Source organism: Callithrix jacchus, chromosome 7, assembly GCF_049354715.1.
Source record: "Callithrix jacchus isolate 240 chromosome 7, calJac240_pri, whole genome shotgun sequence".
NCBI lineage: Eukaryota > Metazoa > Chordata > Mammalia > Primates > Cebidae > Callithrix > Callithrix jacchus.
Window position 1 is genome coordinate 93,605,987 of NC_133508.1, and position 20,688 is coordinate 93,626,674.

At 43.7% G+C, this 20,688-nt stretch overlaps 1 protein-coding gene across 1 annotated transcript in view; it reads right to left on the reverse strand.

The window, feature by feature from the left end:
• Positions 1-20,688, reverse strand: part of PLPP3 (phospholipid phosphatase 3) — an 86,610-nt gene that overhangs the window by 22,545 nt on the left and 43,377 nt on the right. The window contains exons 2-4 of the mRNA XM_002750869.7: positions 19,634-19,791; positions 6,037-6,314; positions 5,586-5,643 (exon numbers count right to left, since the gene is read on the reverse strand). Coding sequence (XP_002750915.1) covers positions 5,586-5,643; positions 6,037-6,314; positions 19,634-19,791 — 494 coding nt within the window. The remainder of the gene's footprint in view (positions 1-5,585; positions 5,644-6,036; positions 6,315-19,633; positions 19,792-20,688) is intronic.

The window sequence follows — 20,688 nt, forward strand, 5'->3', positions numbered from 1 at the left end:
CTGCTACATACAAGCTGTATGGCTCTGGATAAGTCACTCTGTTTCTGTGAATTTCTTTTTTCTTATATATGGTGTAAAGAAGATTTGTTTATTTTTTAAAATGTTAGAAGCACCTATTCAAGACTCTGTGAAAGACACAGATATTAAAAAGTCCATTCACTAAAACAGCACATAATCTTAAAGACCTTTTCTTGTACTAAGATTTTGCTTTCAGTTGCTAAAATAAACAAACTGCTGATTTTGGATATGATAAAAAGAAAGTTGTATGTCTGTTTCCCATATCCCTAAATTATGTATGTAAGTCCTGGCATGTAGAACTCACTCTGTCAGTGGAGTTCTCTTCTCCTTCCTTGTCCTAGCTTCAGAACCAGCGTCTTGTGGAATTCCAATAAAACCTCCTTAGAAAGGACCGAATTTGAGGCCACTCCTCTGGTCTGAACCAGCAGAGTCAGGTGAGTGAGTGAGTCACACTCTCGTTCTTGCTAAGTCATTTGTGTTTCATTACATAATTTGCATACTGGGGGAACAGGTCTGTACTGTCCTCTCACTTCATTTCCATTGCTCTTGGGACAGCTCTGCTAAGAGTGAAAGGGAGGCTTTTGTCCTTCCTTAGGTCTCTGCCTACCCTCTTCCTGGAAGCCAGTCCAGACCACTGACACCCAGTGAGAAACTTTCTCCCTTCTCTAATCTCCTCTATGACTCTCACTGGGCTCTGATTCATGTGCCTGGTGGGTGGCTTGCAAACATAGCATAGAACTAGAATTTCTTTCTGGAATGTTCTTTACTTTCAGGACAAAATAATTTTCTATTGACTTTTCTCCTCCTTTAGAAAAAATCACATCTTGTCTTCTGTCACTATCAGAGGGAGGAAAGAAAACTACCATCTTTTTTTTTTTTTTGAGACGGAGTTTCGCTGTTACCCAGACTGGAGTGTAATGGCACGATCTCGGCTCACCGCAACCTCCGCCTTCTGGGTTCAAGCAATTCTCCTGCCTCACCCTCCCAAGTAGCTGGGACTACAGGAGTGCACTACCATGCCCAGCTAATTTTTGTATTTTTAGTAGAGATCCTTGTTGACCAGGATGGTCTCGATCTCTTGACCTCATGATCCACCCGCCTTGGCCTCCCAAAGTGCTGGGATTATAGGCGTGAGCCACTGCACCTGGCCAGAAAACTACCATCTTGATGAGCACTGTTCCAGAGCCTGGGCCAGGTGCTTTAAGTTACATTACCTCCAATTTTCACAGTAATCGTATTAGGTGGATACCACTGGGTCCATTCTACAGATGCAGAAATCAAAGCTAAAAGAGGTCGTGGTACTTGCTGAAGGTAACTGAAAGATATGATGTACATTTAGTATATTTGCCTCTTTCTGAGTCTGTGCTCTAATCACAGAACTACCTGGCTTCCGTATAAAATTACTGCTTCACACCAAGTCTTAGTCTTTTTATATTGAACCTCTGTCTTTAGAGAAAAGCAGAAGTTTGAGGGCACTACACCAAAGGACAACATCTGGAACTTCAGGCTCCTCTAATTCACCTGCACATACTTCCATCAACCCCCACATTCAAAACACAAGTATACAGTTTTTCTGAGAGTCAGAGTGGAACAATCTCTCACCTGATCTGACACTCAAGTGAGTCTAAGAGCTGACTCAGTATACCTCGTAGTAGAGGTGAGAGCCGCTTCCATCCCCTCGTCCACCCCTAAGCAGAGAACGCAACCAGCTGTTTCGCCACTATTTACTTCTCTGGCTTTCCACACACAATTATGAGCTCTTTTGGTGTCCCCAGGCACTCACACAGGGTCTGGCACAGAACAGGTACTCAGAAACAGATGGATGTGTGGCAAGGTAAATTAATGTTATAGGGAGAAAAAGGAAAACATATGGTGCAGTGGTTTATTCCCTTTGGAAACAACAATCTTGCTCCCGCCAGGAGTTTCCATGGCCACTCCCAGGATCTGTGGGTACACCTTGTGGGCATACCAGATTCCGAGTTCCAGGGCACCAAACATGCAGAATAAAACCTCAATGACTAACAAGCATGGCCCAGAGAAAGGGCTGTCAGAGCACAGCCACTTCCCCATTTCCTTGGCACCCAACAAACCCTCTGACACACAAACAATTCTCGTGGGACAGCACAGTAAGAATTAATAGAGAAAGAGTTCGGCAAAGACGTTCCCTACACTACACAGGCCCTTAGCAATCTATTAAGCCTGTGATGAGGAAACAAGGAAATTTCTGATTGGAATGGAAAGGAGGATGGCCCAAGAGTGTCAGAAGAACTGAAATTCACTCATTCATTCATCAAATATTCATTGTACACTTACCAGGTGTCAGGCATTGTTTTAGGAAATAGGACATAGCAGTGAATCTAAGAGACCAAAAAACTCTCCCTCGAGAATTAACCATCTTTTTTAAATAATTTTTTTAATAGAAATGGGGTCTCACTATGTTGCCCAGGCTGATCCTGAACTCCTGGGCTCATGCGATCCTCCTGCCTTAGCCTCCCAAAGTGCTGGGATTACAGGCATGAACCATTGTACCCAGCCAGAATTTATAATTTAGTTAGAAGAAACAAACAAGCACGTAAATATATAGTATGTCAGATGGTGAGAAGTAAGGCTGCAAAGGGGAATAGGGAGAACAGTATCAGAGGAGGGGTCCGTCATTTTAAACAGGGGAGTCAGGAAAGCCTTCTGGAAAGGGACCTAAAGAAGGTGAGGGGACAAGGTGCAGATTTCCAGGAGAGGGGAGAGAACAGCAGCTAAGGTAAGGCCTTAACACAAAGTGCTGCCTAATCCAACCTGCAAAATGAGGAGCTGGGACTGATGATCCCAAAGGTATTTTCAACTTCTAAGTGTGCCCTCAATTCCCTGGTTCCTACCAGCCATCCCAGCTGAACTGAACTGAATACCTTCAGTTCTCCAAATCGCCATCCTCCTTTTCACCTTCACACATGTAGTTCTTCCAGTCTCCTCTTTCTTCATGTGACTACCTCTACTGCCACCCCCTGCTCCAGGTTAGCATAGGGGACACAATTCTGAGAGTCCATAATATAATCTACACATCCCCTTGTCCCTGCTGGACAATGTACAAGACTATTATGTACCAGCCAATGTACCAAAGTAGGACATTGCCTACTGCTTCTCTAGAGTACATTATGCAAGGATGTAACCAGCTCCCCATTCCCACTCCTAGCATGGGGCTTGGCGCATAATAGTCCCTCACTAAGTATATACCAAAGGCTGAATGTTGGATGCACAGGTGAGTTCCTTAAGGGTGGGACCCAGGTCTTATTCATCTCAATATCCCCAAAAGGTAGCAGAGCACCCAGCCCAACAGAGGAGACACCAGGGGTGCTGTATGAATTGGCGTCTGCCCTCGTGTTGGCATTTTATCCAGATAGCATGTCTCCTCAACCTCTGAGCAAGGAGGTTCAGGGTCAATCCAGATGTGGTCCTCTGGGGTTCAGGCCAGGGCTCAGAGGTAGAAAGCATAGTTTATGCTTATATATGCTGTGGGTTTGTGTATTTTTTTAAATTAGAACTTGCATTAATCTCTAACAAGCCTTAACCTCACCCTTAAGCTTCTGTGCCCAGAGATAATTTGGTATTTGAGGCATGGTTTTTCCAAGCTCATCATTTGGCAAAATTTATTCATTGACCTAACAGCAATTCTCCTGCCTCAGCCTCCCAGGTAGCTGGGACTACAGGTGCACACCACCACACCCAGCTATTTTTTTTTGTATTTTTAGTAGAGATGGGGTTTCACCATGTTGGCCAGGATGGTCTCAATCTCTTGACCTCGTGATCCGCCCGCCTCGGCCTCCCAAAGTGCAAATAACTTTTCTGTCTCTTACTGACTGTCTCTGTCTTCCACTGTCAAGTGGAACTTTTGTAACTAAACATCTTAGATTCAAGTTGGAGAGGATAATCAAAACACACTTCTTCAGGTCACTGAGAACCAAATGTCATAGAGTAAGTAGATATGGTGCCAGGCACAGAGAAGGCACCCAAAGCGTGTCAGCATCTTCACCTGTTGTACAGCTGTGAAGGCCACAGTGCACAATGCTGGCTTCAAAACAATCCAGTATTTTTCTCTTGGAATAAAATGAAGAGACATGAAAAAAACGAACACATACCCGGTTCTTCTAAGCACTTTTATAAAAACACCGAAATTACATTTTTAAAATTGTTTCCAGCCCTGGGTAAAATATACACATGGAGCAGGAACCTAAGTATCTTTGCTGAATTTTCCTTTATAAGAGGAAAACAAAAACAAAAAGATGAAGAATGGAGGGAAGTGCTATTCATGAACACGTAAAACTCATGTTTAATGTTGTCATAGGTTGGGGTCCATCTTTCAGCTCTGATCCTTGGTAATGGGAAGCCAATGTTGGCTTAGTTTAGAGGCCTCTACACTTGGAAAGGATTGTGGAAAAAAAAAAAACAAAAATGAAACAACCTCTCTGTTGTTTTTCCCAACTCCTAATTATGCTTTTTAAATAAGTTGAAATAAAAATGCCCTTTTTCCAAACAGTTTGTGCTCCTCTGAGCCATGTCTGACCTCTCAGCACCTTCTCACTCTGAACTCCACCAAAGCGGCTGAAAGCAGGAAGTGCCTTGGCACACTCAGACCTCATTCAAGGGGAGAGGAAAGGCAGGGAAGCCCACGTGTAACTGACAAAGAAAAACAGACCAGCCCTCTGTCTGGAGGCGAACAGGGCACTTCACCTGCGTTGCCCAACAGCCTGCAGGAAATCAGAGCAGACACGGCCATGAGAAGAGCAACATGGGAAGCAAATCATGGTTCCCCCACTGTTTGAAGGAACTTAAACATGCTGCTTATCCTCTCTGGTCCTTGGTCTGTGGATTTGAGAAATGGGGCATGGACTGTGTACTTCACAATGTTGTTATGAAGTCATGCGTTCTCACAGAGCAGAAGTATTTTGCAAAACTCAAAATTATTCTAAATACTTAGGTAATGATAATCCTTAAAGCCCTTCCTTCAGTAGAATCCGAAGGACTGACATGGTGAATGTTGCAAAAATTTTACCAGAAGGCTTGGGCTTGAGCAAGAGTCCTGGTGTTTAAGTACATTTTGGCAGTTCACTCTAATTCGCTGAGCCTCACTTACCAATCTTTTCCCACAATAGATTTTCCAAAAACAGTGCTGGCACCCTAAAATGTTATATTTAGGTTGGTGCAAGAGTAATTGTGGTTTTCACCATTAAAGTAATGTAGTCCAAGGGTTTTTGTAATGACAAAAACCTCATTTACTCTTGTACCAACCTCGCACAAGTGGCTTTATCACTTTAAAATTTCAAAATGCATCCATCATGCTTATCAGGCAGCTATGGCAAATACTATTTTTATTTGAAAAATGGGGGAAAAAACTGGAAAGTAAAATAACTTCTGCTAAGGCAGTGGCAGAGCTTAGATTCACACCTAACTTTTCTAACTAACCTCTTTTTCAAGGATTTCACAGTGATGTCGTGCCCCTAACTCTTTTGAGAGCTATCATATCAGAAGGGATTGAAGCTGGGGCTGAGCACTGTTCAAATCAAAGGGTGGGTACTTACCACCAAATACAGCATGGTGTACATGGAGAAGGAGGCATGTCCAGAGAAGAAGGATTTCCTGCAAGAGCAAGAGAGGGCCATGAGAGGGCCATATTCACATCCCTGATACACACTTGTCTGTCTCTCTTCCCTCCCTAGACTGTAACCTTTAGAGCAGGCACTATTCCCTGTTCATTTTTGCATCCCTGGTAGCGCTTCGGACTCATGCCTGGAGCATAGCAGGCACCCATGAATTCATGAATAAACAAAAGAATGAATGAATGGACTTACCAGTGCTCTTACCAGAAGTATTGATTTACATATCCATCTCAATCATCTGACTGTGAGTTCCTCAAGAATAGGAGCTATGCCTTATTCACCCATCTAAGCCAGAGCCCAGCTAGGAGGTGCTCACTGAGCTGCACTATATCGAAGGGGTCCACGCTCTGGCCATGGGGAGGTGGTGTCTCACCTGGCTTCCTGGACTTTGCTGTCATCGCCTCTGCATCTGTAGTTCTGAATGTAGCCTTCAGAGCAGTTGATCTGGCTGAAATCAGGGTTGCAGACACTCAAGAAGTGAGGACGCAGGCGCCCTATGGACACTTTGGCAATGTCTGTGAAAGACTGGCTGATGGCACAGCCAAAGAGAAAGCAGCCCACTTGCTTATAGAGTGCTGCCACGTAGGGGTTCTGAATCGTCGATCGTGACTTCTTCAGGTAATAGATCCGGTAGAATTCTCCGGTGATGATCTAAAAGGAATCCAATAGGGGAATTAGGTAATATCAAGACTCCTCATCAACACTGATGCCGTAAAGGATATTTAATGACATAGGAGAATATTCAGTATTTGCAAAGGAGTGTCCTAATTTTCTACTTATGAAATATACAGACACAAATATGAACAGAAGGAAAGATCAAAGTGCTAACATAGTTGGGTTTTTTAAACCCAATATGACCATGTAATACCTTTGTAAAAATATACAACCAAATGTATTTATATGTCTATATGTGTGTGTGTATATATACATATATATATATATATATATATATATATATATATTTTTTTTTTTTTTTTTTAAGGGAGAGACAAATAAGAACTTAACCATATAAAAGAAATACTAAATGAAGAATCAAGGACAAAGTTAAGGGTAACTATGATGTCACAGGGTCTGAGCAAATCTCAGGATTCTGGGATTGGGGGTAAAGGATCACCGACAACGACCTGACTCTAGTAAGGGCCTCAGCCTCGTGCTGACGTTGGCCATGGGGAGGGTTTCTATATGAACAGGTGAATACACCATGGTTAAGTCCTGGGGAATCCAGATTCTGTCGCCAATCTGGTGTCCTTCAGCAATAATCTACGCCCTCCAAGCTTTAGCCTCCGGCTCCATAAACGAAGGGTGCACACCTTTGTAGTTAGTTGTTGGTTCAAATAGGACAACATTAATGGGAAATGACCTGGATCATAGAAAGTAGTGCTTTTATTTTGCTCTGTAGAAGCATAGTGTAGTGAATGGGACACCAGTCTATAAACTAAGAAACTTGCAGTATGATGTCCGTCAGTGTTTGTGAATTTCCTCCAGTCAGCCTATGCTGTCTTTTTTTTTTTTTTTTGAGACAGAGTTTGGCTCTTGTTACCCAGGCTGGAGTGCAGTGGCGCGATCTCGGCTCACCAAAACCTCCGCCTCCTGGGTTCAGGCAATTCTCCTGCCTCAGCCTCCTGAGTAGCTGGGATTACAGGCACGTGCCACCATGCCCAGCTAATTTTTTGTATTTTTAGTAGAGACAGGGTTTCACTATGTTGATCAGGATGGTCTCAATCTCTTGACATCTGATCCTGAAGATCATTCTCAAATCATTCTTGATTTTCATACTGTATCTATGAAATGATGCTTAGAGGAGATTTATCACTACTAAAAACAATTCACCAACTACTGGTTACCTACTATATACCAGACATTGCTTTTATATTCTTTATGTCATGAAATCCTGATGCTTAACATAGCTGTCTTCACATCATTTACATCAAGAATGGCTGACAGCTGATGCTCTGTAAGGTAAACAGCTATGATGTGTAGAATCACATACCCTGCTGCCTTTGTCTTAACTCTACAGTCTAGCCACAGCTACTTCCTGGTTGTAACCACAGCCCAGAGGCAGTGATGGTCAGCTTATCACTCACCACAAAAGTCTCTTCACACTTCCTCCCAGGACAGGATGATGAGCTACACTTGCCCTTTCAGAGGGCAGAGAGCATGTGCACAACCACAAGGGAAGCAATAGGCTGGCATATCCGGACACTCCTTTGCAAAGGCTCCCATTATTCTTTTATAGGGGAAGAAGGCATGAGGTCTGATCAAGGTCCTCGAGGGCTCCAAAGTCTGGGGAAGGACGACCATGTAGGAAGGAAACACCAGCTGGGCTCAGGGACAAACAGGTGCAGCAGTAAGAACAGCAACTATCACTGCCAACGTTGACACAGTGAACTCTGTGTTTATAAATGTTTTATATGTAAGAGCTACATTTTGTTTTCCCAGATAATACTGAGTACAATTTCGTATTAGAGGAACATAGTCAAAGGCCACTCTAGCCAGCATCTTGGCACAGCCATTTCCTGAGAGAGCAAAACTAGTATGTGACCCTGCATAGATGCTCAAAGACTATCAATTGAAGGAACAAACGAATGAAAGGGAGCAGAACGGTAGTCGTTAGAGTTGCCTTATTAGAAAATTGGAAATATCCCCTAAATGTTACCGAGAACGCTTTGATAACACGTTGCAGAGATTAAATTCGGAGAAGCATGGCAATTCATTAATGAAAGAGACCATTATATTTAGAAGAAACTTAGGTCCAAATTAGCTCGCATCTAAAGATTAAACCCAGGTGCACTGACTCCCTGCCCAGCATTCTTTCCTACCATTCATGATCTAATTCCCCTTTTGAACCTGTTTATACATTTACCCTATGTAACCTCACAGACAAACAAGTTCCAGATGTTTATTACCACAATCGTGTTCTGTTACTCCTTTTTATTCTTCCTTATTTATAAATTATATGAGACTTTATATGCAGGGGAAGAGCACTGAACTAGGAGTCAAGTAGCCCAGGTTCAAGTCCCAACTTGTTTAGTGAATTTGGGATAAATTGGTTTCTCCATTTGCAAAATGAGGGCGCTAGATTCTGATTTATTACTTCATAACTGCAATGACATTTTTCTCAACTCCCCTGGGCTATGTCCATCATCCACCACTAGCCTGCTAACCAAGCATAGGTAATAAGCAACAGCAGAGGAAAGTTACTTGCTCAGAGATGACACCACAAGCAGGGAGCAGAACCAAGGCCCCAGGCAAAATCTCTGACCTGGGATTGCTCCCCCGTTCCCTGAACCAGCCACTGCTACAGATTAAGGAACTGTTTCTAAGCAGGCGTGGCCGGAGGATCAGTCAACACAATTTCCTGTTTGATGCTGAGAACATGTGAGTTTCCACAGCAAATTAGCATCTCTTGCATGAATTTACTGATTAATCTCAGATGAGTCACCTTTCTGCTCGTCATGTTAGGGAGAAGGGGTTTGATTACAATGTAAGGATTCTTTTCAGCTCAAATATTCCATAATTCTAAAACTTCCATTTTTAGTGCCACACTCTTTTTTTTTTTTTGAGACAGAGTCTTGCTCTGTCACCAGGCACCAGGCTGGATTGCAGTGGCACGATCTCGGCTCACTGAATCCTCCACCTCCCAGGTTCAAGTGATTCTCCTGCCTCGGCCTTCCAAGTAGCTGGGACTACAGATGTGCGCTACCATGCTCAGCTACTTTTTATATTTTAGTAGAGACAGGGTTTCACTATGTTGGCCAGGATGGTCTCAATCTCTTGACCTTGTGATCCGCCTGCCTCGGCCTCCCAAAGTGCTGGGATTACAGGCAAGAGACACCGTGCCTGGCCACACTCTTAAGAAAGTAAATTGCAAAGTAAAATGTTTCCTTCACTCATAGGAAGACAAGGAAATGAAAAGGACATTTTGCGGTACCTCAAATTCTTAATAACAATGTTAACAGCAGCCATCTCTTACATTTATTTTGTACTGTAATTTCATTTAATCTTATCTGTGAAGAAGATATCCCATCCCACGCATGGAGATACTAAGGCTCTGGGAGACAGTGACTTTTCTGAAGGATTTGAGGCTGGTAAGTGACAGAGTTGAGAGTAGAGCCCAGGTATTCTGACTCTTAAGTTCAAAGACCCACAGCACACTACAGTGAGATAGTTTCATTATTTCTATCATTATTAAAACCAGTTTCCACTGTAGAAGAGCAATTGCAGGTTTTTAAGGCGAGAGCCAGGCTGAAGCCACTTAGCAGACACATGACTCCAGGACCACATGGCTTCTGGGGCAGCCTTGACAGATTTTGGAGTTAATGAGCAACAAATTATGTATTTTCTCCATCCCCTTGTACAGAAGGGTCGGGGAGTCGACAACACAGCCATAAATCATCATTATGAACCAGCCGGACTTGGCTTCTTGTAATCCTAACCCTTAAAAGTCTATTTAATGAAACTTGGGCTGTGAAAGGCAGCCTGAAAACCTCACCTCTACAGACGAGGCGAAGGCTTAAATTGTTCTCCAACACGTTACGCACCTAACTCTAGAGTCCTAAATTTACTGCTTTCGGACTTTATTCATTACTCACAATGTTTTTATTCCTGGGTAATAAAATAAATTATCCCCTCCCCCTCCCCCTACAAAGGGTCTGTCCACACTCCCAGACTCGTGCCCCCAGAGCCCTCATTTCTGCCTCAGTCAGCAAGGTTCTGATATGTAAATTGTACTGCTGAGAAAATGCCTTCAATGTTGATCCCTTTCTGAAACAGCAAGCAACAGATTCTAGGGCTGATGGCAGGCTGCCAGGCAAGCAGAGAATTCTCCCCTACCTGCCTTTTAAAGCACTTGGCACAGAATCTGGAAACTAATAAAATGGGAAAGCACTGCAATTAAGCTACAAGGGGACAGAAAGGGATCAGTCCTTCGGCTGTAGTTTGCAGAGAGGTTGGCTCCAGCTCCAAGACAGCTCCTCTTCCTGTCTTTTCTGGTGAAAAAGAGCTCAACTGTCCACATATTCACAAATAGTTAACTGTTACGGAGAGGAAATATGAAGAAAAATTAGGACAGACTTTTGGAAAAGGATAGAGCACGAGGTGGTGAAAGAAGCAACAATGTGTAGCCAGAAAAACCTGAATCTTGCCTATTGCCTTAGGCACGTGACTTTACCTCTCTGGGCTTACAGTGTCCTCATCTATAAAATAAGGTTAATAATATCTACCTGGCAGGATTATCAGGGAATTAGATAAGGTGATATGTCAATCACCGGGTACCTAGCAGGAGAGACCTCCAAACGTTAACTTTTTTCTCCCTCCATTGGAGAAGGGGAAAACAATAAAACAAAACAACAACCACAAAAACACGTATTGTAGAGAATATCTCTTCCAAGAGCCCCTTGGACGATACCATACCTAACCAAAGAGTTCAGAAGCACCACCCCTCCAGGGTAGGACCAGAAAATGTGTGTAGGGATGACATTGTTTTTGATCATTTTATCTAGTATGTCTCTCTTTTTTTTACACCTTTTTTTCTTTCTTTTTTTTTAATATAGAGTCGGGGTTTCGCCATGTTGGCCAGCCAGGTTGGTCTCGAACTCCTGACCTCAGGTGATCCACCAGCCTCCACCTCCCAAAGTGCTGGGATTACAGGCATGAGCCACCGTGCCCAGCCTAGTATGACTTTTACAGCAGATCAAGACAGAAGCAAAGTCTAAACCCAAAGCAGAAGGGACAATCCTACTCTACTGGTTTGTGTTATTTTTAACACTACACTCTATTTATAAATAATCCCAAGAAAACTAATATTTTTGCACAGCATCCTAACAATCTCTCTTTCAGAGACTGAGAACACATCTTCCATCTGAGTATGAAGGACAAACTTTCCTATACTCTGATCTGCTTACATAATAATATTTGTTTAGTACTTAAAGCTTACAAAGCACTTTCACATCCGCTTTACTGTTTGCTTCTCACAGCACCCTATGAATTACTAAATTATTACCAACGCTTATATAAATGAGTATGCTGAAGGCCTGAAAGGGCAGTGAATCACTTGATAAAAATGAGACAGCAAGAAGACTATCACTGAAGCTGGGACTTCCTCATTCTAATTCCTGCGCTGTTCCCAATAGCATCAAGCTCGCTTTCTCTTAGAAGTCCTACTAGGCAGTAGTATGTATGTTTCCAGAGAGACAGATGTTCACAGAACACCCAGTAAGGGCCTGTCATCTTGAAAGGCACCTGCACCTCTCAGTTCCTGCTAGCCACAGAGGGTCTTTATTCTTCTACATCTCAGTTACATAAGTTAGTGAACTTCTTTCTGCCCAGAAAAGATTAATTCAACAAACCGTTGATGATGGAGAATCATAAAGGGGGAATCACATTTCTCACTTTAGCTCTCAGTCCCAAGGGAAAGGAAAAATATAATGTATCTGGGTTCTGTTTCTAAGGATGTAGACAGATGTATGGCTGTATTTTTTCTGGAGCTGATTGCTCTATCTACTGCAATAAAATGCAGCTAAATAGAAATAGTTGATCGGAAATTTAATCTCTGATTCTTCTGTCACTTGGTTATCATCTTCAGCCTTTTTCAGGAGATCAGTGCCTCGCCGTCTGGGAAAGGTAATGAAGACACAGAGGTAATGAAGACACCAGTGTAATTTCTGGGCTTTATGGGTAAATCAAAACTCCGATATCTAGAATAAAGACAGCAAAGAGGCCAGAGATGGGCTACAGAAGCTATTTATGGTTGAAATCAGCAGTGGCTGCCCTGTGCCTACAAGTCTCATAAAGAAGAGTGTATGAGACATAAAGCATCATTATTTTCCCGAAAGTCAGGGCTTAGAGCCATGGGCCTCCTGAATACCCAACTCTGCCAGTCCATGCAAGAATCTCCTGGCTGCTCTTTCTGCAGCATGCCTACTGCAACCTCTTACCCTTTTTTAACCCTGAATTTCCTAGGTTTCCTTATTATCACACCACCATGCTTTTGTTCCTATTTCTAAATGTATTTCTCCTTCTTTTAGTGGTTCTACATCTGGCTTCTACCCAATAAATGTGTGTCTTTCCTAGGATTATGTTCCTAGCTTTCTGCTGGGATCTCAGCTGCTTCAAAGGGCATCTCTCTCTCTAGCTTTATCTTACCCCTTTCCCCTAATTGACTCAATTTCAATCATCTGCTAACTCTCCCAACTGGAGATGTTATTAGCATGTCAAATTAACCAAGTCCTAAGGTCACACCCATTCCCACTGCTGTCCCAAACATCACTTCTCTTCCCTTTTAGACTCCCTCCTCTCCCTTATCCCGTGGTCCATCCAACTTTTGCAAGGTCTTCCGCAACTATCTTTTTCTCTCTATTTCCCTTGCATTGCCACCAGCGTGGTTCAGGCCTCATCCTTACCTTGGATAGAGAATTGACCAGGCTCACTTAAAATACTCTCATCAACCTCTAGCCAATTAACTGGAGTAAAAATTCCTCAGCATTTAGGGATCTTCATGATCTTGCCACAGTCTTCTTTTCCTACTGTAGCCTCGTCTACTACCTTATATTCCATTCATCCAGCCAAACAGGTCTGCTCCACCTTTCCTAAAAACACTTCATTGTTTTGAAGTCTCTGAAATTGCTGAAGCAACTCCTTCTGCCTAGAGGGCCAGTCTCTCAGATGAAAATCTCACTCATCCCTTAAAGTAGAGCTGAAGTGCCAACTAGTGCACTGGGTTAGAGTTTGGCTCTTTGACTTACGAGTCTTGTACAACTGAGCTCTCTGACTTCATCTATAGAAACGAAGATGATGACAAAACCGAAAGCAGGGTTGTTGTGAAAATTACATGGGATGAGCGCTCTGTGAATGATGATGATGATGAAGCCTTGGCATAAGCCTCAGCCCTTAGTGCTCTTCCTCTGAACTCTTTAGACCTCCAACAATCTGCAGCATTTGATACGTTTTGTCCTGGAAGCTCTCCCCTCCCTAGTACCCACCTCCGTACTCTGTGTACTGCCCTGACTCTCTTCTTATTCTCAGACTAATGCTTTCTTTTCCTTGAGGGTCTAATCCTGTAGTCAGTCTTGCACTTGCCTTGAATTTTTAGACCATAAGATCCAACAGCAAGATTTGTATCTTACACATCACCTTATAGGCCAAGGTGCCTATCACGAAGCCTGCTTGTTGTAAGGGAGGCATCACCCAGCACCTTCTACACACCGTATGTGATCACCATCATACAAACCACTGATGCACACTGTCACTCTTAGGCAGTCATCTGCCCAGTGGTCTAGATGTTTTGTCTTCTTCCAAACATTGAGCTCTCCAAGCCCAGCAACTAAAAGCTTTTATAGCTAACTAAATAAAGGGCACGCTCCATAGCACAGGCCAGAGCAGGCCTTCATTAGCGTCTGTTAAAGCACTTAGGCTTGAAAGCCAAACAGACCTAGGTTTTAATTCCTGATCCCCCCTTCACTAAGCAGAGTAACCTCAGGCTAGTCACTTCACCCTTATAAGCCTCAATGTCCTCCCTCATTTGTCAAATGCAGTAAATAATACCAATTTCACATAGCTGTTGAAGAGGATTTAAGATAAGACATGAGTTTCTGGTCCATTAAATAGCTCATAAATGTTATTTGATTCTCCACCCCATCCCCAACACACCCTGCCCCTCACAGGAAGTATTTCTCGGCCTCTTAAACGTTATCACTTCAAATGGAGAATATCATCACCTTCATATTAGATACATTTTTCAAATAGTCATGAATCCCTATGAGCTACACCTAACTAAGGAAGAATTCCTGCTGTTCTCACTTCTTCCAGGACATGAGAGTGAGTGCAGGTGGTGGAGAAGGGGAACAAATGACAATTTAGTGCAATCTCCATGCCTGTGTTTGTTAAATCACAAATAGATTCCCCCTCCCTGTTCCCCCAGGGATAAGAAGGTCTCAAAAGAACTCTGTAGCCATCTGATCAGAGGACAACACAGTTGAAGGATTAATGTGGCCTCTCTCTGTTGGTGGTCTTGGTAATTGCACAGATGTAGCGGATTGTAAACTGGGAGACTGGGTCTCCCACTAACGCACCAGTGGGCCAGCATACTGCACTTTTCTCAGAGTTGAAAACTCGACTAGCCTTTAATGAGGAGGCAATGTTGGGGAACCTTGTTTTCTTGGCAGGGCTCTTGTAGATAAAGGGAGATGGAGGGGTGGGGAGGAACTAATGAAGTCCAGATGTGGGCAAAGTGAAGCCTGATACTGAATAAACAAGTCTTGCAGGTACTAAGCTCTTCTTCTTGTCTCTCCAGCAAGAAATTAGCATGTGGTACAGAGCGTGTTCCCATGTGCCTCCTGGTGCATAGTTGAGATTTTAAAGAAGAAAACAGGACATTTTTCTCTGCTCCGTGAATCCTCTGATATCTTTTGGCCTAATGCTTTTGGTTTTCTGCCCCCAGTTTATGGCCTCTTCAGTGATTTTTCACAAACATATATTGAGCACCAAGGTCTATGCCTCACACTAGCAATACCAAATCAGGTCAGATCTATCTCTCCCCTGTGCAGGTAACAGGGTAGCCAAGAAATAGACAAGTAAACAGATATGACAATCAGCCAGTGACTGCAGCCACAGAGGTGGGCCCAGAGTTCTCTCTGACCTTTGGAAGGTGGGAGAGGAGACAGCTAAGGAATGCTTCCCGAAGAAAGTACTTACCTTGTGCACAGAGGAAAAGACCTGGCCTCTGTCTTCAGCAACCTATTGTATAGACTTTTTTTTTTTTTGAGATGGAGTCTCGCCCTGTCACCCAGGCTGGAGTGCAGTGGTGCTATCTTGGCTCACTGCAACATCCATTTCCTGGATTCAAGCAGCTCTTCTGCCTCAGCCTCCCAAGTAGCTGGGACTACAGGTGCGTACCACCATGCCCAGCTAATTTTCATATTTTTAGTAGAAACGGGGTTTCACCATGTTGACCAGGCAGGTCTCAGACTCCTGACCTCAAGTGATCCACCCACCTTGGCCTCCCTGAGTGCTGGGATTACAGGCATGAGCCACCATGCCCAGCCTGAGACAGTATGTATTAAAGGTGTTATTTGCCTGCTCGAAATGGGGCAGTTGCTACATTTCATGACAAGAGATACAAGCAGCTGGCTGGGCTGAGGTTCATCACTGTGTCCCCAGCATCTGACACATCAGAGGCACTTGATAAGTAATTATGGAAGGAAGGTAGGCTGCAGAAGACAGCAACAGAATTCAGAGGACTCCGGGTCTGGCCATGGCGCTACTTAGTTATGAGAGAGTCACTTGATATCCTTGAACCCCAGTTGACTTAGCTGCAAGAATCCACCTCCCAGGATTCTGTTCTTCTACCACACACAAAGAAGAGCATGCACATAAAAGCCACACTATAAACTGTACAACACTGCAGAAATATGAAAGATGATTCATTCTCATCACACACATCATTCACGCGATTTGACAACCAAAACAAGCCTCTAGCTTTGGTGAACTATTGTGACCAATTTATAGAAAGGGAAAGTATAGCTCCAAGGGGTCCAATGGCTCTTCTGTGGGTGAAGGGCAAATCACAGAATGAGTAAGCCGGAAAGTTGGGATGTGAACCTAAGGCAAATGATGCCAAAGTTTGATTTTTTTTCTCTAGCTAGGAATATTGTTACGGAAGTCAGATTCAAGCAGGGTAGCAGTTTTACGGCTAGGGAGAGAAGGGGATTCACCCATGACTCAACCATGCATCAATTCCTAGTTTTTTTCTTTTCTTTTGTTTTTTGAGATGAAATCTCCCTCTGTCACCCAGGCTGTAGTGCAGTGGCACAATCTCAGCTCACTGCAACCTTCGCCTCTCAGGTTCAAGCGACTCTTCTGCCTCAGCCTCCAGAGTAGCTGGGGCTGTAAGTGCACCCCACCATGCCAGCTAATTTTTGTATTTTTAGTAGAGATGGGGTTTTGGCCAGACTGGTCTCGAACTCCTGACCTCATGATCCGCCCACCTCAGCCTCCCAAAGTGCTGGGATTACAGGCATGAGCCACTGCACCTGGCCCAATTCCTAGATATTAAGAATCTGTATAAACCCCTTTAGGGTCTGAGCGAAGCAAGCACTGAGCCCATGTGTATTCAAAATGAATACTTAGCATTGCTTCCAATTTTAAATCTTTGCCCATGATACTCTTTGTAATAGAGTGCAAGACAAAATTGAGAGATAGGAGATGATATTTTACTATTTGCTCCTAGTCTTATTGCTGCTAGAGTCATTAAGCCTTTGTAAGGCAGGGATAGGAACCATTGCTTTGTGGATTTGGAAGGAATTCCTATTATGCTATATTTCCAGAATCTGAGATACATCTGAAAAAGAGGTCAGCATGACTAGGTTTTTCCATATCTCCTGCCATTGAAAGGTGTCTGCTTTCTCCATAACGCCTGATGATTTGCATCCCTAAACCACACTGGTCTACTCCACTGCCATTCCATTCCTTTGTTGTGGGGATCATCCAAATGGAAGCAGGGGCATCCAAATCAGTCATGGCCTCTCTTGCTGTTTTAAACAAACCTGACATTCAGCAGGAGAATGTTCAAGATAGCAGGATGATGGTTCAACTTCCAACTCTGGGGCCCTCCACCCTCCATGACTGTCACTCCTGCCCTCTCATCAGAACTGGGTTCTGAATGGGGCCAGCTGAGAAAGTGGGATATGTGTCATCGTCATCGTTGCTGTTGTTAAATTTAAATTCCCTGGCTTTTCCAGAACTGAGCATAAAAAAGTAATTTATTCCCTCCACCTCTGAGGTCTTTGTTTTTACTTTTTCTGGGAGTACCCTTGGTAGTTATGACAGGTAAACAGGCTAGTAGGCTTCATTAGGAGCCCCCAGTTCACATGTGCCTCCAGCTGAAATGCAACAGCAGTTGGACCAAGAGGTAAAAAAGTCCTATTGCAAAGAGGAGTAAGAGTCAAGAGACCTGGGTTCTAATTAAATAACTACAAGAAAAGAGTGGGAGATGTGTAGCTGAGGCTGGGGTTCCTTTCCTGACTATATTTTTGCCACATATAATGTCTGGCTGTCACTTCACTATTTTTTTATTCTGTTTACACCCTTAAAATAAAAATGACTAACATTTCCTGGGCATACCATGTGTATCAGGCATTGAGTTACTTCATATACATTAGCTCATTTAATTCTCAAAACCTCAGTAATTAGACATGCTATCTCCATGTAACAGATGTCTCTCCTGAGGCACCATGAGGTTCATTTGCCACTTGGTCCACAGCAGAGGGGTTCGGGTCTGAACCAAGGCATGTGTCTTTAATCCTATGCTAAACTGAAGACCGTAAGAATACCTAGCTCTTGAAGTTTCTTCAAGGGTGAAATGCATCCAGATTGTTCATGTCTCTCTCCCATACACAGTAGCACTGGACAAGAGATAACAATTATTGCAGTAATTTCTTTGCTTATGTTTCTCTGGAGCTATAGGAAAGCACCATCTAACTCATTTTGCTGCCATTGTACGGCTTGGGGAGGCAATATAGTTGCTCATTGCATAACAAAGCCACGGCACATGACTGTCTCAAGAAAACCTGGGAGGTCAGAAAGCACAGTAATTAAAATATCAACATGACACAAGGAAAGGGGCAAGAAGTTCTCAAAAGCACATTTTTCTGAAAAATGCTGGCATCCCTTAAGGAGAAAGGGATTGGCCTTGGCAAGCAGCAAGCGAAGAGCTGCTGACCTGAAGCTTTGCTTGAGGAAGGAAGGATGGGAGGAGACATATAAACTCCAAAGAAGCTACTTTAGCATTTTCCTTTGCCCATCCTGGGGCCAGGTCAGCAAACCAGAACCACTCCCAGCTAAAAGACTCTGCACGGTCCAGTGAGCCCACTGCTCCAAAGTGCAATTCGAGGCATTATGGCATTCATTTGATTCCTACAGCGATCCCCGAGGGAATCCAAACAGCAATCTCATTTTACAGATGAGGAAAATGAGAGAGAAATCAATGATCCACCTAATTCACATAGCTAGGAGAGACTCTCACAGGGGTCTCTTTCCACTGCCCTGTACCTTGGAGCAGCCCACTAGGCAAGCTGGGAATAATGCCACAGAGAGTGACAAGCGTGTGACATTCCTGTTGCTGTGCTTTTCTTATCTCACTGCACTCTTGGGTCTAGTGGGTTCCTTTGAAGCATTCAGTGAACTGATCCTCCAGCTTTCAAAAACACCTGTTCAAACCTCAGTACATGATACTGTGTAATTTATTTGCCTTCCATGACAAACACCTTTTTCAGGGAAAGCCATTCTTCCTAGAGAACTCAAGCCCACAACTGTCAATTTGGAACACATAGGAAAACTAGACCTTTCATTTTTCAGTTTCTGAACACAAAGATCCTTAGTCCACCTTTAAGAAACTACTACAGTTGCCAATGGACTGTTTTTCTTTTAAAGGTTGGAAAGAATTCTACTAGCCTCCCTTCCCCCTCCCCAAATTCAAGCTGTTGATTGTGTGCCTGGTTTACGATGTTATTAAAAAACAAAGAGGGGTCTCAAAGTTTACAACCAGCCTCCAGAGTGGGCAAGTCAAAAGAAAACTACATGAAATGTGGTACATGTGACATCAGCAGCTTACATTTGATCCAGAGTAGGCAAGATAAGCTAACTGCCTATCCCCTTGAGCAGTTCATTTAGACAGATTAGCCGTCCTGAACTGTAAGTCTTCGAATTGGAAAGGGGGCTTTGAAATCAGCCAGGCACAGCTGAACCCGAATTTTTTGTAGCTGTAGACTTTGAGTATGTCATTTAACTCTCCCATCCATATAATGGTGAAATACATCCACAATAGCACTTATACCTTCCTTCTTGGCTAACTAAATACAGGCCAGAGAAAGTTGGCTTCTACTTGGTATAAGTTTCTGTTGGCTCAGACATTCTATCATATGGCAATACAGGAAGAAGTCAGACAGGATCCACCATAGCAGAGTCCAGACACTTACCGCGAGGATGGCAATGACGATCCCCACGGCGCACAGCACAGCGTCATTTATTGTCTCGCCAGTTTTCAGTGGGTACTTGATGCTCTCATCATTGCAGTAAAACCCTCGGTGGTAAGGCTTGATGGTGCTTGTCTCGATAATGAGGAAGGGGAGGCCCGCTGGTCCAGGTGGAACCACGGCATGTACCAGGAAAAAAAAAAAGGAAAGCGGGAAACATCAATGCAAGAAAGCCAAAGAGGAACCCCAAGCAAAGACCACCCCAGATAACACTAAGAGTAATAATCATTTCTTCCATTTGTAGAGATCTACAGCCTATAGAGAGCTTTTGCCATGCACATCCCCTTCCTCCTTTCCACACCCCTGTGAGGAGAGAGTCATTATCCTCATTATCCTCTTCTCTTGCCCAAGAGCTCAGAGGTAGGCAGTGAAAGAGCCAGAGCAGGGGTTTTCCCACTGTTCTACAATACTCTGCTAAAAATTAAAGCCTGAATTGTAACATTTACTAATGTAGCCCCAAATCGAATGAAACCCCTTTATGCCTCCGAGGACATTCATTTCTTAGCTCTTAACTATTTCCCCTTTGAGAAGTTCACAAAGGCTGTACTGCCTGGGGTAGTGAAGGCCTTGGAGTCAAAAAACCTGGATGTGAAGCCCAGATGCAGCACTTCCTAGTGATGCGAACCCTGGTTCCCACTCCTCTTCCTGGGCCCCAGCTTTTTCCCACAGTAAAATGAGCTGTGGTGACGACTAAAGGAGATCAATGCACCCACAACCTCTAGCACAGTGCCTGGCACATAGTAGCTGTTTCATGAATGTCATTTTCCAGACTTTTCTTTCACTGTTCAGAGAGCTTCCAATAAGAGTGAGCAGCGCTGAGCTTGGCCCTGCTGCCTGCAGACCTGGATAGGGGGCCCAGGGCACCCAGGAGCACCAAGTGGCTCTTGCAGCTGCTGCTGGTTATCGGTGGTCAGCTCAGATCCTGTTCTCTCAAAGGTCATGGCAAATGGATACCCCCACCTGCCAAGAAAAGTCCCTCAAAACCTTGACTCAGGAAG